We start from the raw sequence: 12993 nt of genomic DNA, 5'->3' as shown, positions 1-12993 counted from the left end.
TAACTGTCCTGGCTGGAGACAATACACATCTCTTTAACCTGTGCCTGGCCCTTTCTCCACTCACATTGTCTGTACCTTTAAGACTTGATTATCTGTAAAGACTCACATTCCAACCATTATCTTGTAAATTGAGTTTGTGTCTTTATATGCCATGTTTGTGAACACAACTCCCACTCACCTGAAGAAGGAGCCTGAGACTCCGAAAGCTTGTGCTACCAAATAAATGTTGGACTTTAACCTAGTGTTGTGCGATGTCTTACTGTGCTTACCCCAATCCAACACCAGCGTCTCCACACAGTGACGTATGGTTCATGACAAACTCACCTGTAGGAAATCACAGCAGAGTAACTGACCCACTGGAGTTTACTTGCAGACATATTCTTCCACAGAAACTACTCATTTCAAGTTCATAGAATCATAGAAACCCTACAGTGCAGAAAGAGGCCATTTGGCCCATCGAGTCTGCACCGACCACAATCCCACCCAGGCCCTACCCCCATATCCCTACACATTTACCCACTAATCCCTCTAACCTACGCATCTCAGGACACTAAGGGGCAATTTTAGCATGGCCAATCAACCTAACCTGCACATCTTTGGACTGTGGGAGGAAACCAGAGCACCTGGAGGAAACCCATGCAGACACGAGGAGAATGTGCAAACTCCACACAGACAGTGACCCAAGCCGGGAATCGAACCCAGGTCCCTGGAGCTGTGAAGCAGCAGTGCGAACCACTGTGCTACCGTGTCACCCCAAGTTGTACGAAATCTCAGTTTAATCTTATTTCAACTATTTCATTCAACTATTTGTTCCAGATAAAATGACTGAATTTGTGTATTTATCTACAGTTTCCACTTAATAGATGTTGCTTCTATCTGCCATAGAATGAGGGGTACAGGAAAATCCACGGGAATTACGGTTGGTGCTCGGTTAAGGAGGTATTCACGCGTCTGAATATACCGAATGAGTCTCTCACCTTCTGAAGTGTATTCATGTCCTTATTGGGTCCATAAAGCTGACTGTCCACAGCTTGGACAAAGACATTGGAAACAGCCTCAGAGAAAACTGACAGCCGTAGACCGCGTTGGTTGTTATCTGTATACAAGGCAGGTTGTATCTGAAACTGTGAACGACAATCAGGTCTTCAGCCTCAACGTATCATACAGAATACAACTAAACTGCAGGAATCAGCAGCAACATTGGTTACACACACTGTCCGACGTGAATCGCACTGAGCTGAACAGAGATTAAAATTGGGTAGCAGAGGGTAAACCAATGTAGCACCCAATCCTCTTACAATTCTTCCCTATACCACCCCCACCCCGCCATCACACAGGAGCTCAGTTCTATAAAATCAAAGAAAGGCTTGCATTTCTCTAGCAGCCATTCACAACCTCATGAATACCCTGTACAGCCGAGGAAATCATAGAATCATAGAAACCCTACAGTGCGGAAGGAGGCCATTCGGCCCATCGAGTCTGCACCGACCACAATTCCACCCAGACCCTACCCCCATATCCCTACATATTTACCCGCTAATCCCTCTAACCTACGCATCTCAGGACACTAAGGGGCAATTTTAGCATGGCCAATCAACCTAACCCGCACATCTTTGGATTGTGGGAGGAAACCGGAGCACCCGGAGGAAACCCACGCAGACACGAGGAGAATGTGCAAACTCCACACACACAGTGACCTAAGCCGGGAATCGAACCCAGGTCCCTGGAGCTGTGAAGCAGCAGTGCTAACCACTGTGCTACCGTGCCGCCCAGAGGTTTACTCACTGTTGTAATGTAAGAAGCAGCACAGCCAATTTGTGCACAGCAAGCTCCCTCAACACACAGCAATGTTATCATAGCCAGGCACTCTGTTTTGGTGATTGGTTGGAGGATGAATATTGGCCAGTGTGTTGGAAGATCTGTGCTGCTCTTCCTCCAGATAATGTAGTTGAATCTTTGAACATCATCTGAGAGGATAGAGAGACTTCTAGCTTAACATCTCTCGAAAGGACAGCAATGGGCTAACTCAGCTGACAGGAATAATTGCTGGGTTTGCACCTTAACTGATATAACACAGCATTGCCCAAAGAAAGTGTAGTTGTCAGCTGTCTTAAAACATCTGTTGAATGTTGGTGGAAATTACAAAGTTCAACACTGTAAGAACATGTATCACCAAAGGTCTTTACACATCCCTAACACACAGAACTCATCACAAACCTTCGAACTGCAAGGGTCCTCCACCTCCACACGTACCGAGTCTGAGACAAAGCTTTTGTTACCCTTAATATTTGTAAAGTAATAGGCAATGATGCGAAAATAAGGCACCATATCCTTTGTGATCATGATTGGAAATGAAGTGTTGTCAGACCTCCTAATTCTCTCAAAATGCAGCAATTTTCCTTTGTTGAGCACCTGGAAGATTAAATATTTGTGATTTTGGTACACTGTCACAAAACAAATCCATTTTCCAAATGGAAAAACATAACGTTTATCACAGTATCATTTCACAGAGATTGTAGCTTAGAAGGATATTTTTAAAAATTAATTTTATTAAATTTTAGGTTACCTTTTCTATGCAAAATGTTTTTTCCTTTAAACTGAGTTTTTATCTTTCAGTCCTAGATTGAATCAGCCACTTACATTAAACAGAAGGGTAAATCTAACTGAATCATTTCTGAATTCTGCTATTTTTAAAAAGCATTTAGATAGTTACATGGGTACGATGGGTAGAGAGGGATATGGGCCAAATGCGGGCAATTGGGATTAGCTTAGGGGTTTAAAAAAAAAGGGAGGCATGGACAAGTTGGGCCGAAGGGCCTGTTTCCATGCTGTAAACCTCTATGACTCTATGATTCTATAAATGAGCTATCACAAAAACAAATTCCTTCCAGCAGAAACTGTCAAAACCACTTAAACTGTGAATTCGGCCCCTCGAGCCTGTTCCACCATTCAGTAAGATTGTGGCTGACCTGACTGTGGTCTGAACTCAACATTCCCACCTACCCCGATAACCTTTGACTCCCTTCAATGAATGTGTGTTCCAGCTGTCAATAAATCTGATCATTTCATTTACACCTGTACATGTACCTTTATTTATTTATTTGTTTATTCATCTTTCTGTCTCAATAAATATAAATACCCATTCATGGTCTACCTATGGTAGCATAGTGGTTAGCACTGCTGCCACACAATGTGCCAGAGACCTGGGTTCGATTCCTGGTTTGGGTGACTGTCTGTGTGGTTTGCACATTCACCCTGTGTCTGCATGAATTTCCTTTGGGTACTCCAGTTTCCTCCAAAGATGTGCAGGTTAGATTGATTGGCCATGCTAAATTGGCCGTAGTTTCGGGGGGATTAGCAGAGTAAATATGTGGGGTTATGGGGATAGGATGGGATTGTTGTCAGTGCAGGCTCAATGGGCCAAATGGCCTCCTTCTCTACTGTAGGGATTCAATGATTCTACCTATGGTAGAATAGTGGTTAGATTACTAGTCTAGTCATCAACAGGAATAATCCCAAAAACATCAGTTCACATGGCAGGTGAGGAATTTAAATTTAGTTAATGAAATAAGTCTGGAATCAAACAGATAGTTTCATATGTCCATGACCATAAGATGATGTCAAATTAAATAGAGAAAGGACAAAAGACACTGGACAATGCAACCATGGGTGGACTTTGCTCAGAAAAATTCTAGTAAAATGGGCAAGAAAATGGGAGGTTTTCTGGCCCGTTTTTCCAGCAACGTAACTAATGGTAATTTACAGCACTCTGTGCAGCACTGGGGCCACAATGTAATTCTCACCACTAGCGGGAGACTAGAGTCTCAGCTCGCCGGGAGCACTCTCCTTCCTGGGAGATCTGTCACTATCCCCATCCCACTACGGACATCACCCACCCCCCACTTCATAGATATCAACCCTCCCCCACCTCCTCCACCCCCCTGCTCCACGGACATTGCCCCTTCCATGGATCCCCGACCCCCCAATCACCGTCCCCTCCCCCAGTCAGCCCCCACATCCCAATGCAGAATTACCCCATTCCCTCCATTCCTATGAACCTCTGCCCCTGTCATGCCCTGCCCTCAACAGTCTCCACCCCTTGGCAGTGCCAGGGTGACAGGCTGGCACTGCCAGGGTGCCAGGATGGCAGTGCCAGGGTGGCACTGCGCAAGGGGCATGTCGTGGCCCTGCCCCTGACCATCTGGTCCCACTGACATCATTTAGGATAGAATCAGGAATGTAGTTCTTTCATCATTGGCTATGAAATGTTCCTACACTTCCTTTGGATAGACAATTTCATTTGTAAATGATATTTTTCTAACAGCTTCTCAGATTTTATTTAGAATTTCTATAATCTAAATGCACAATGAAATGTTCAATTCCACCATTCCTTTATTCCTTACTCATGTATGTACATCAGAGTTTTTGAATACGGGAATCTGAATCTTAAACCTCTCGGTGATGCCAGCCTGAACCACACTGTGGTTATTGCAGCATAGGTCACATTACATTTTCCGTTAGACTGGCAATACACCTCATTTAGTCTCAAACTATCAGCTATTAGCTGGCTGCAGTTTCGTGAAAAACAGATTTTCTCTGACAGTGTCTCAATGACATAGCAGCTCTGGAAATTGACACCAGAGAAGTCAGGAAATCAATACACAATAGCCATAAGTCAGCTTGATGTGTCATTAATCATGGTGGAAATCGTATATATCTTTTTTGTTCCTTAAATAGATTACAATAGCGATCTGCTAATTTGAAACGTCTGCCGTTGATGTAAATTATATGTGACTGTTTGGAAAAGGATGGAATTAGATGTCACATTGGTTTCCCACCTCCTTTCAGTGGAATGACTGCAACGCAATGTGAGGAAGTAGAGGGCAGAACTGGATTTCTTCATCTTCACAGCTCAATTGGCTAGATCGCTAGAAGGTGGTGCTTCTCGGCATTTTGGCTAAGATCAAGCATCAGATCAAGCCCAATAGGGTGCCATGCCTTATCTTGTCAGCTTGGATCTTCTTTGTCTCTCTTGTGGGGACAATGATTTGAAATCAATTGGATTTTGCATTTACTTATTGGAACAAGCAAGGAATGGATCTGGGTTTGTCCGATCCAGTCTGTAAATTAAAGATAGAGTAAGAAAAAATAATTTAAAAATTAACACCAATGACATGGTTTCAATCCCTGTACCAGCTATGGCAGTTCGTGGAGATCGGCCTCCCTATGTTGGCCCATGCTGGTGGAGTGGTGCCCCTGAATCAATATAACCAATTGTGTCTCTCTCCCTCTCGAATGGAGAGATGCCTATAGTCCTTTGTAGTCTTAGGCTAATTACAGCATTGAAAGAAAGGATAATGGTCTGTATAAAGTGGGCATGATCACCGAAACATAATACTGCGTGCAATTGCCTGGTTCCCAGAGACCAATCAATGCAGCAAAACCACATCACAATGCAATTTAATCTAGATTCACATCTGAATAGATGAAGATTAAACATCATTAACTTACCATATAATAATAGTAGTTGACACTGCTGATATCTAACTGACTGAAAGCTGATAATGTCACATTAATGATATTTCCAGGGTACAGCAGGGCATTTGGCACATTTATATGTAGATACATCTGGTTGCTGTAATGACGTTTAATTGCTATTTCACTGCTTACTTCAGTCCCACTGGCTTTATTTCCAGCAGTGACCTGGGGAGACAAAACAGACAACTAAATAAAACAGGATTTCTTCTGCTTGTAGCATCGGTATCACAGACTAACATTTGTATTCTGCCAACATTTTGTAAAATTATGAATATTGTTAACAATATGATAATGACTAGATAATCTGTTTTAGTGACATTAATTTGAGGATGAACACCAGGGCAAACTACACTGTTCATCTTTGAAATAGAGCCGTGGGATGATAAGATCATAAAATATAGGAGCAGAATAGGCCATTCGGCCCATCAAGTCTGCTCCACCATTCAATGAGATCATGACAGATCTGATATGACAATCCTGAACTTCGCTTTCCCACCTTATCCTCATAACTCTTGATTATAACCTTAGCATTGGTCCCTGTGGCACTCCACTAGTTACAGGTTGCCATCCTTGAAATATCCCTCTGATCCCAACTCTTATCACTTAGCCAATCTTCTATCCATGCTCATATACCACCTCCAACACCATTAAGTAGCTCATAGTGCAGTACTTTATCAAACCCTTTTTGGAAATCGAAGTAGATTACCCCTTTACCTAACCTGCTCGTTACCAGTTCAAAGAATTCCAATAAATTTGTCAGGCACTATTTCCCTTTCTAAATGCTCTTTTCCCAATGACAGATGTGAAACTAACTGGCCTATAGTTACCTGTTCTTTTATCTCCCTCTCTTTTTGAGTAAGGCAGTTTTCCAAGCCTTTGGACTTTTCCAGAATTCAAAGATTCTTGGAAAATCACTACCAGTGCATCCACTATCTTTGTAGCTACATCCTTTAATATCCTAGGATGCAACCCATCAGGTCCAGGGGACTTATCGGCTTTTGGCCCTATTACTTTCCCTAATACTTTTTCTCCAGTGACAGTTAGTGTATCTATTGCCTCCCTCTTTTTTGTCTCTTGACAACTTAGTAGTTTTGGAATGCTATTAGCGTCTTCCATCATGAAGACGGGGCAAAGTATTTATTTAACTCCTCTACTATTTCATAGTTCCCCATAATTATTTTCCCAGTCTCATTCTCTAAGGGGCCTATGTTCACTTTGGCCGCTGTCTTCCTTTTTTTTAATTTAAAGAAGCTCTTACTGTCCATTTTTATATTATTTGCTGGTTTACCCTCAGTGTTTATCTCGTTCCTCTTTATTACTTTTTGGTCATCTTTTGTTGGTTTTTAAAATGTTTCCAATCCTCTGGCTTACCACTAATATTTGCCACATTGTGTTTTTACTTTCAGTTTAATACTATCCTTAACTTCCTTGGTTAGCATGGTTGGTTTATCCCCTTCCTAGAATCCTTTGTTGTGAATCATGAGCTATCTTCATAAATGTCTGCCATTGCTGATCAACTGTCTTTTCTGCTAAACTCCTTTCCCAGTCTTCTCCAGTCAACTCTGCCCTCATTCTTTTGTAATTACCCCTGTTTAAGTGTAGCACAGTTGTTTCTGATTTAAGTGCCTCACTCTCAAACTAAATACAGTGCGGCCCCGTTATAACGCGATGGTTGGGGTTCATAAAATGTTATCGCAAAAAAAGTGGAGTCGCGCTAAATCGGGGTCGCGCTAAATTTGCCAATTTTTTGCGGGGAAAAAGGGTCCAATGATTCATCGCGTTATATCCGAATTCACGCTAAATCGGGTCGCGTTAAATCGGGGTTCCACTGTACTAAATTTCACCATGTTATGGTCACTGTTTCCTTGGGGGTTTTTACTTTGAGATTGTCCATTAAACCTGTCTCATTACACACTCCCAGATCTAAATTAGCCTGATCCCTGGTTGGATTTATATCCACCCGAACAGGCAAGGGTGGTGTCTCACCTGAAAGGAGACACCTCCAATAGTGCAGCAGTCCCTCGGTATTGCAATGGAGTGCCAAACTTGGTTTTCATAAGCTCAGGTCCTGGAGTGGGACTTGAATACTACAATGTTTGCTACAATAGGCTGTTTTGTGTTCTCCACACCACATCCCCAATTGCACAAACAACAATTTGCATTTATAGAAGACCCATAATATGGCATTTCACAGGGATATTATGAAGCAAAATACAACACTAATCTACGTAAGGAGATAATAGGGCATGTGAACAAAAGTTTGGTTAAATAGGTAGGTGTTAATGTGTGTCTTAAAGGAGAAGCGCTTCTTTTCCACCTTCGTTCATCAGGAAAAAGATACAAAAGTCTGAGGACACATACCAACCGACTCAAAAACAGCTTCTTCCCTGCTGCCATCAGATTTTTGAAGGGACCTATCTCACATTAAGTTGATCTTTCTCTACACCCTAGCTATGACTGTAACCTTACATTCTGCACTCTCTCCTTTCCTTCTCTATGTTTTGTCTGTTTAGCATGTAAAAAACAATACTTTTCACTATATACTAACACATGTGACAATAATAAATCAAATCAAAACCAAGGTAGAGAGATGGAGAGATTTAGGAAGGGAATTCCAGATCTTGGGGCTCTGCAGTTGAAGACACAGCCACTGATCGTGGAGCTTGTGTTATCGATCCTCAAGTGATTGGAATTAGAGGAACACAGATATCTTGGAGAGTTGTGGGTGAGGATAAGGTTACAGAGTTGTGGGGTGGAGAGGCTATGAAGGATTTGAAAATCCAAGGAGGAGAACTTGAAATTGAAACATTGCTTAATGTAGGCCAGTGGGCACAGAGACCAACAAAATAGTTTGAATATATATTCTCACCTTAATATATATACCAGTTGCATTTTCCGGAACAGAGAAGGAGAGACTCAGTTCACCAATACTGTCAGTAAATTCTTCTTGTGTAGCTTGTATGTTTTTTTCCTCTGAGATAATTATATCAGTTTTGATCAGTATTTCAGAGATAGGAGAACCATCTGGATAGGTTATTGATGCCTGTAAAACAGTATGGTAATGACAACTTAGCTTCTTTCTCCATCAATGTGATAAAGCATTCTACCTAGGGTGGCACGATGGCACTGCTGCCTCACAGCTCCAGGGATCTGGGTTTGATTCCTAGCTTGGGTCATTGTCTGTGTGGAGTTTGCACATTCTCCCCGTGTTTCTGTGGGTTTCCTCCGGGTGCTCCGATTTCCTCGCACAGTCCAAAGATGCATGGGTTAGGTTGATTGGCCATGATAAATTGTCCCTTATTGTCCTGGAATGCATAGGTTAGAAGGATTAGCGGGGTAAATATGTTAGGTATGGGAATAGGGCTTGGGTGGGATTGTGGTTGGTGCAGACTCAATGGGCCGAATGGCCTCCTTCTGCACTGTAGGGATTCTATGATTCTCCCTCCCATTTCTACCAGGTGTATGGGGTAGAAATTAGTCTGGGATGTAGTGTTAAATTGGAGATATTGAGGGGGGGGGGATGGGGAAGAGAGAATGGAGTCAGGCCTCCCCACTGTGTGTTTCACACAGTGGGAGGCAGCAGGCTGTTTGCCGGGATATTCTGGTCCTGCTGCTGTCAATGGATCTTCCTATTGACTTCACCCCACACCACTGGAAAAGCCGCAGTGTGGGTGTGCTGGTGGCGGGCGGGACCAGCGTGAACAGTATTGTTACAGGCTTTATTTAAACTGAAGCCCTGTCTGCCTCCTCAGGTGAAGGTTGAAGAGTTCATGGCACTGTTTCTAAGAAGTGCAGGTCTGAAGATCTGCCCAGTGTCATGGTCAATATTTAGGGTGGAATTTTACCTGTTTGTCCTGCCATCGATGGGTGGGGTGAGCCGGTATAATCGAGCGAGAGCTGAGAAATCAGGATCACATCCGATTTCCCGGCACTCGCGGCTGTACCGGAACCGGATTTTTGGCACAGTCAACCTCTCGCCCATTTCCAGTGAAAGGCTAAATAAATTATTTAAGTTTATTATAATGTTGATTTTAATGGCATTAGCGAGCCCGGCACGCAATCGCCCAGGCTCACTTGCCTTTATGGCCTCGCCAGGCAAGTTTCTCTCTGGCGAGGAAAACGCCTACTCCCATGAATGGGGAACAATCCTGTTGCTATCACCAGTAGAACTGGAGGTCACTGAGGCCCCCAGGAGAGGTCGAGGGTATAAGGAGGGATGTGCCCTTGGGCAGTGCCAGCATGGCACCTTGTCAACATCCACTGGGCAGTGGCAGGGGTGGGGCGTTGCCTAGAGGGGATGGGGCCTGGAGGGGCTAGGGCCAGCCCGTGGCAGCCCGATCGGGGAGGGAGGGGTGGCCCGCTGCCACTCTGCCTATGATTGGTGGGGGGAGGGAGGGGGGCATGATCAGCCATGGGCACCGGCGATTGAGGGGGTAGTGGGGAGGCGGGGGGGGAGTTGGTTCAGGCTCTAGCAGCAGAGACCTGACAGATATCTCGCTCTCACTGTCAGGCCTCTGTGGTTGGAATTGCACGTCAGCCACAGAGGTTACAAAACTGGCTCGGTCAAATAATCATGATGTGGAGATGCCGGCGTTGGACTGGGGTAAACACAGTAAGAAGTCTCACAACACCAGGTTAAAGTTCAACAGGTTTATTTGGTAGCAAATTTTGGTAGCAAATATTTGCTACCAAATAAACCTGTTGGACTTTAACCTGGTGTTGTGAGACTTCTTACTCGGTCAAATAAGACCATAAGACCATAAGACATAGGAGCGGAAGTAAGGCCATTCGGCCCATCGAGTCCACTCCACCATTCAATCATGGTTGATTTCAACTCCATTTACCCGCTCTCTCCCCATAGCCCTTAATTCCTCGAGAAATCAAAAATTTATCAATTTCTGTCTTGAAGACGCTCAACGTCTCGGCCTCCACAGCCCTCTGTGGCAATGAATTCCACAGACCCACCACTCTCTGGCTGAAGAAATTTCTCCTCATCTCTGTTCTAAAGTGACTCCCTTTTATTCTAAGGCTGTGCCCCCGCGTCCTAGTCTCCCCTGTTAATGGAAACAACTTCCCTACGTCCATCCTATCTAAGCCGTTCATTATCTTGTAAGTTTCTATCAGATCTCCCCTCAACCTCCTAAACTCCAATGAATATAATCCCACGATCCTCAGACGTTCATCGTATGTCAGGCCTACCATTCCTGGGATCATCCGTGTGAATCTCCGCTGGACCCGCTCCAGTGCCAGTATGTCCTTCCTGAGGTGTGGGGCCCAAAAGACAGAGGGTAGCAGTGGGAGGGTGTGTTTCTGAATGGAGAGCTCTGACAAGTGGCATTCTCAGGGATCAGTGCTGGGACCTTTGCTGTTTGTAATATATATATATAAATGATTTGGAGGAAAATGTAACTGGTTTGATTCGTAAGTTTGCGGATGACACAAAGGTTGGTGGATTTGCGGATAGCGATGAGGACTATCAGAGGATACTGCAGGATATAGATCAGTTGGAAACTTGGGCAGAGAGATGGCAGATGGAGTTTAATCCGGACAAATGTGAGGTAATGCATTTTGGAAGATCTAATACAGATAGGAAATATACAGTAAATGGCAGAACCCTTAAGCGTATTGATAGGCAAAGGGATCTGGGTGTACAGGTACACAGGTCACTGAAAGTGGCAATGCAGGTGGAGAAGGTAGTCAAGAAGGCATATGGCATGCTTGCCTTCATCGGCCGGGGCATTGAGTTTAAAAATTGGCAAGTCATGTTGCAGCTTTATAGAACCTTAATTAGGCCGCACTTGGAATATAGTGTTCAACGCTGGTCGCCACACTACCAGAAGGATGTGGAGGCTTTGGAGAGGGTACAGAAAAGATTTACCAGGATGTTGCCTGGTATGGAGGGCATTAGCTATGAGGAGAGGTTGGAGAAACTTGGTTTGTTCTCACTGGAAAGACGGAGGTTGAGGGGCGACTTGATGCAAGATTATGAGAGGCATGGACAGAGTGGATAGTCAGTAGCTTTTTCCCAGGGCGGAAGAGTCAATTACTAGGAGGCACAGGTTTAAGGTGCGAGGGGCAAGATTTAAAGGAGATGTACGAGGCAAATCTTTTACACAGAGAGTAGTGGGTGCCTGGAACTCGTTGCCGGAGGAGGTAGTGGAAGCAGATACGGTAGTGACTTTTAAGGGCCGTCTTGGCAAGTACATGAATAGGATGGGAATAGAGAGATATGGTCCCCGGAAGGGTAGGGGGTTTTAGTTCAGTCGGGCAGCATGGACAGTGCAGGCTTGGAGGGCCGAAGGACCTGTTTCTGTACTGTAATTTTCTTTGTTCAGAGGTCTGCACATATGCAGTAGCTCCCTCTGCTGCTGGCTGGCGAGTTAAGCCCTACCCACTGCTAGTAGTAGCTAGAAACAGTCTAGCCCATTGTTTCATGCACTATACGCACAAAAGTTAAAACCTGCCCAAAGAACAGATCTGCAACTCTCCCATTTTCATGCGACTGTACACTAAGAATTTATCTCGTAAAATTCTAGTTTAAGTTTATTTATTTTATTTATTGGTATCACAAGTAGGCTTGCATTAATACTGCAAAGAAGTTACTGTGAAAATCCCCTAGTTGCCACACTCTGGCACCTGTTGGGGTACACTGAGGCAAAATTTAGCATGGCCAATGCACCAAACCAGCACGTCTATCTACTATGGGAGGAAACCGGAGTACCCGGAGGAAACCCACACAGACACGGGCTGACTTCACGCAGAAAGTGACCCAAGCTGGGAATTAAACCTGGGTCCCTGGCGCTGTGAGGCAGCAGTGCCACCATCTAGACTGAAACCAAATAGCTGGTGATTATCACATTGCTGCTTGTGAAATCTTGCTGTGCGCACATTGTGTGTTTTACATTCCAACAGCAAAAACATAAGAACACAAGAACTAGGAGCAGGAGTAGGCCATCTGGCCCCTCGAGCCTGCTCCGCCATTCAATAAGATCATGGCTGATCTTTTCGTGGACTCAGCTCCACTTACCCGCCCGCTCACCATAACCCTTAATTCCTTTACTGTTCAAAAATTTATCTATCCTTGCCTTAAAAACATTCAATGAGGTAGCCCCAACTGCTTCACTGGGCAGGGAATTCCACAGATTCACAACCCTTTGTGTGAAGAAGTTCCTCCCCAACTCAGTCCTATATCTGCTTTCCCTTATTTTGAGGCCATGCCCTCTAGTTCTAGTTTCACCAGCCAGTGGAAGCAACTTTCCTTCTTCTATCTTATCTATTCGCTTTATAATCTTATATGTTTCTATCAGATCTCCCCTCATTCTTCTGAATTCCAATGAGTATAGCCCCAGTCTATTCAGTCTCTCTTCATAAGCCAACCTTCTCAACTTCGGAATCTCCTCTGCACCCCTTCCAGTGCCAGTATATCCTTTCTCAAGTAAGGAGATCAAAACTGTA

General features: G+C 44.2%; 1 protein-coding gene across 1 annotated transcript in view; it reads right to left on the bottom strand.

The window, feature by feature from the left end:
* Positions 1-12993, bottom strand: part of LOC144506340 (complement C3-like) — a 99881-nt gene that overhangs the window by 31684 nt on the left and 55204 nt on the right. Inside the window, exons 8-11 of the mRNA XM_078232313.1 lie at positions 8408-8581; positions 5512-5703; positions 2218-2412; positions 978-1124 (exon numbers count right to left, since the gene is read on the bottom strand). Of these exons, the coding sequence (XP_078088439.1) occupies positions 978-1124; positions 2218-2412; positions 5512-5703; positions 8408-8581 (708 nt within the window). The remainder of the gene's footprint in view (positions 1-977; positions 1125-2217; positions 2413-5511; positions 5704-8407; positions 8582-12993) is intronic.

Source organism: Mustelus asterias, chromosome 17, assembly GCF_964213995.1.
Source record: "Mustelus asterias chromosome 17, sMusAst1.hap1.1, whole genome shotgun sequence".
Classification (NCBI taxonomy): Eukaryota; Metazoa; Chordata; class Chondrichthyes; order Carcharhiniformes; family Triakidae; genus Mustelus; species Mustelus asterias.
This window is presented reverse-complemented; position numbering and strand designations above follow the sequence as displayed.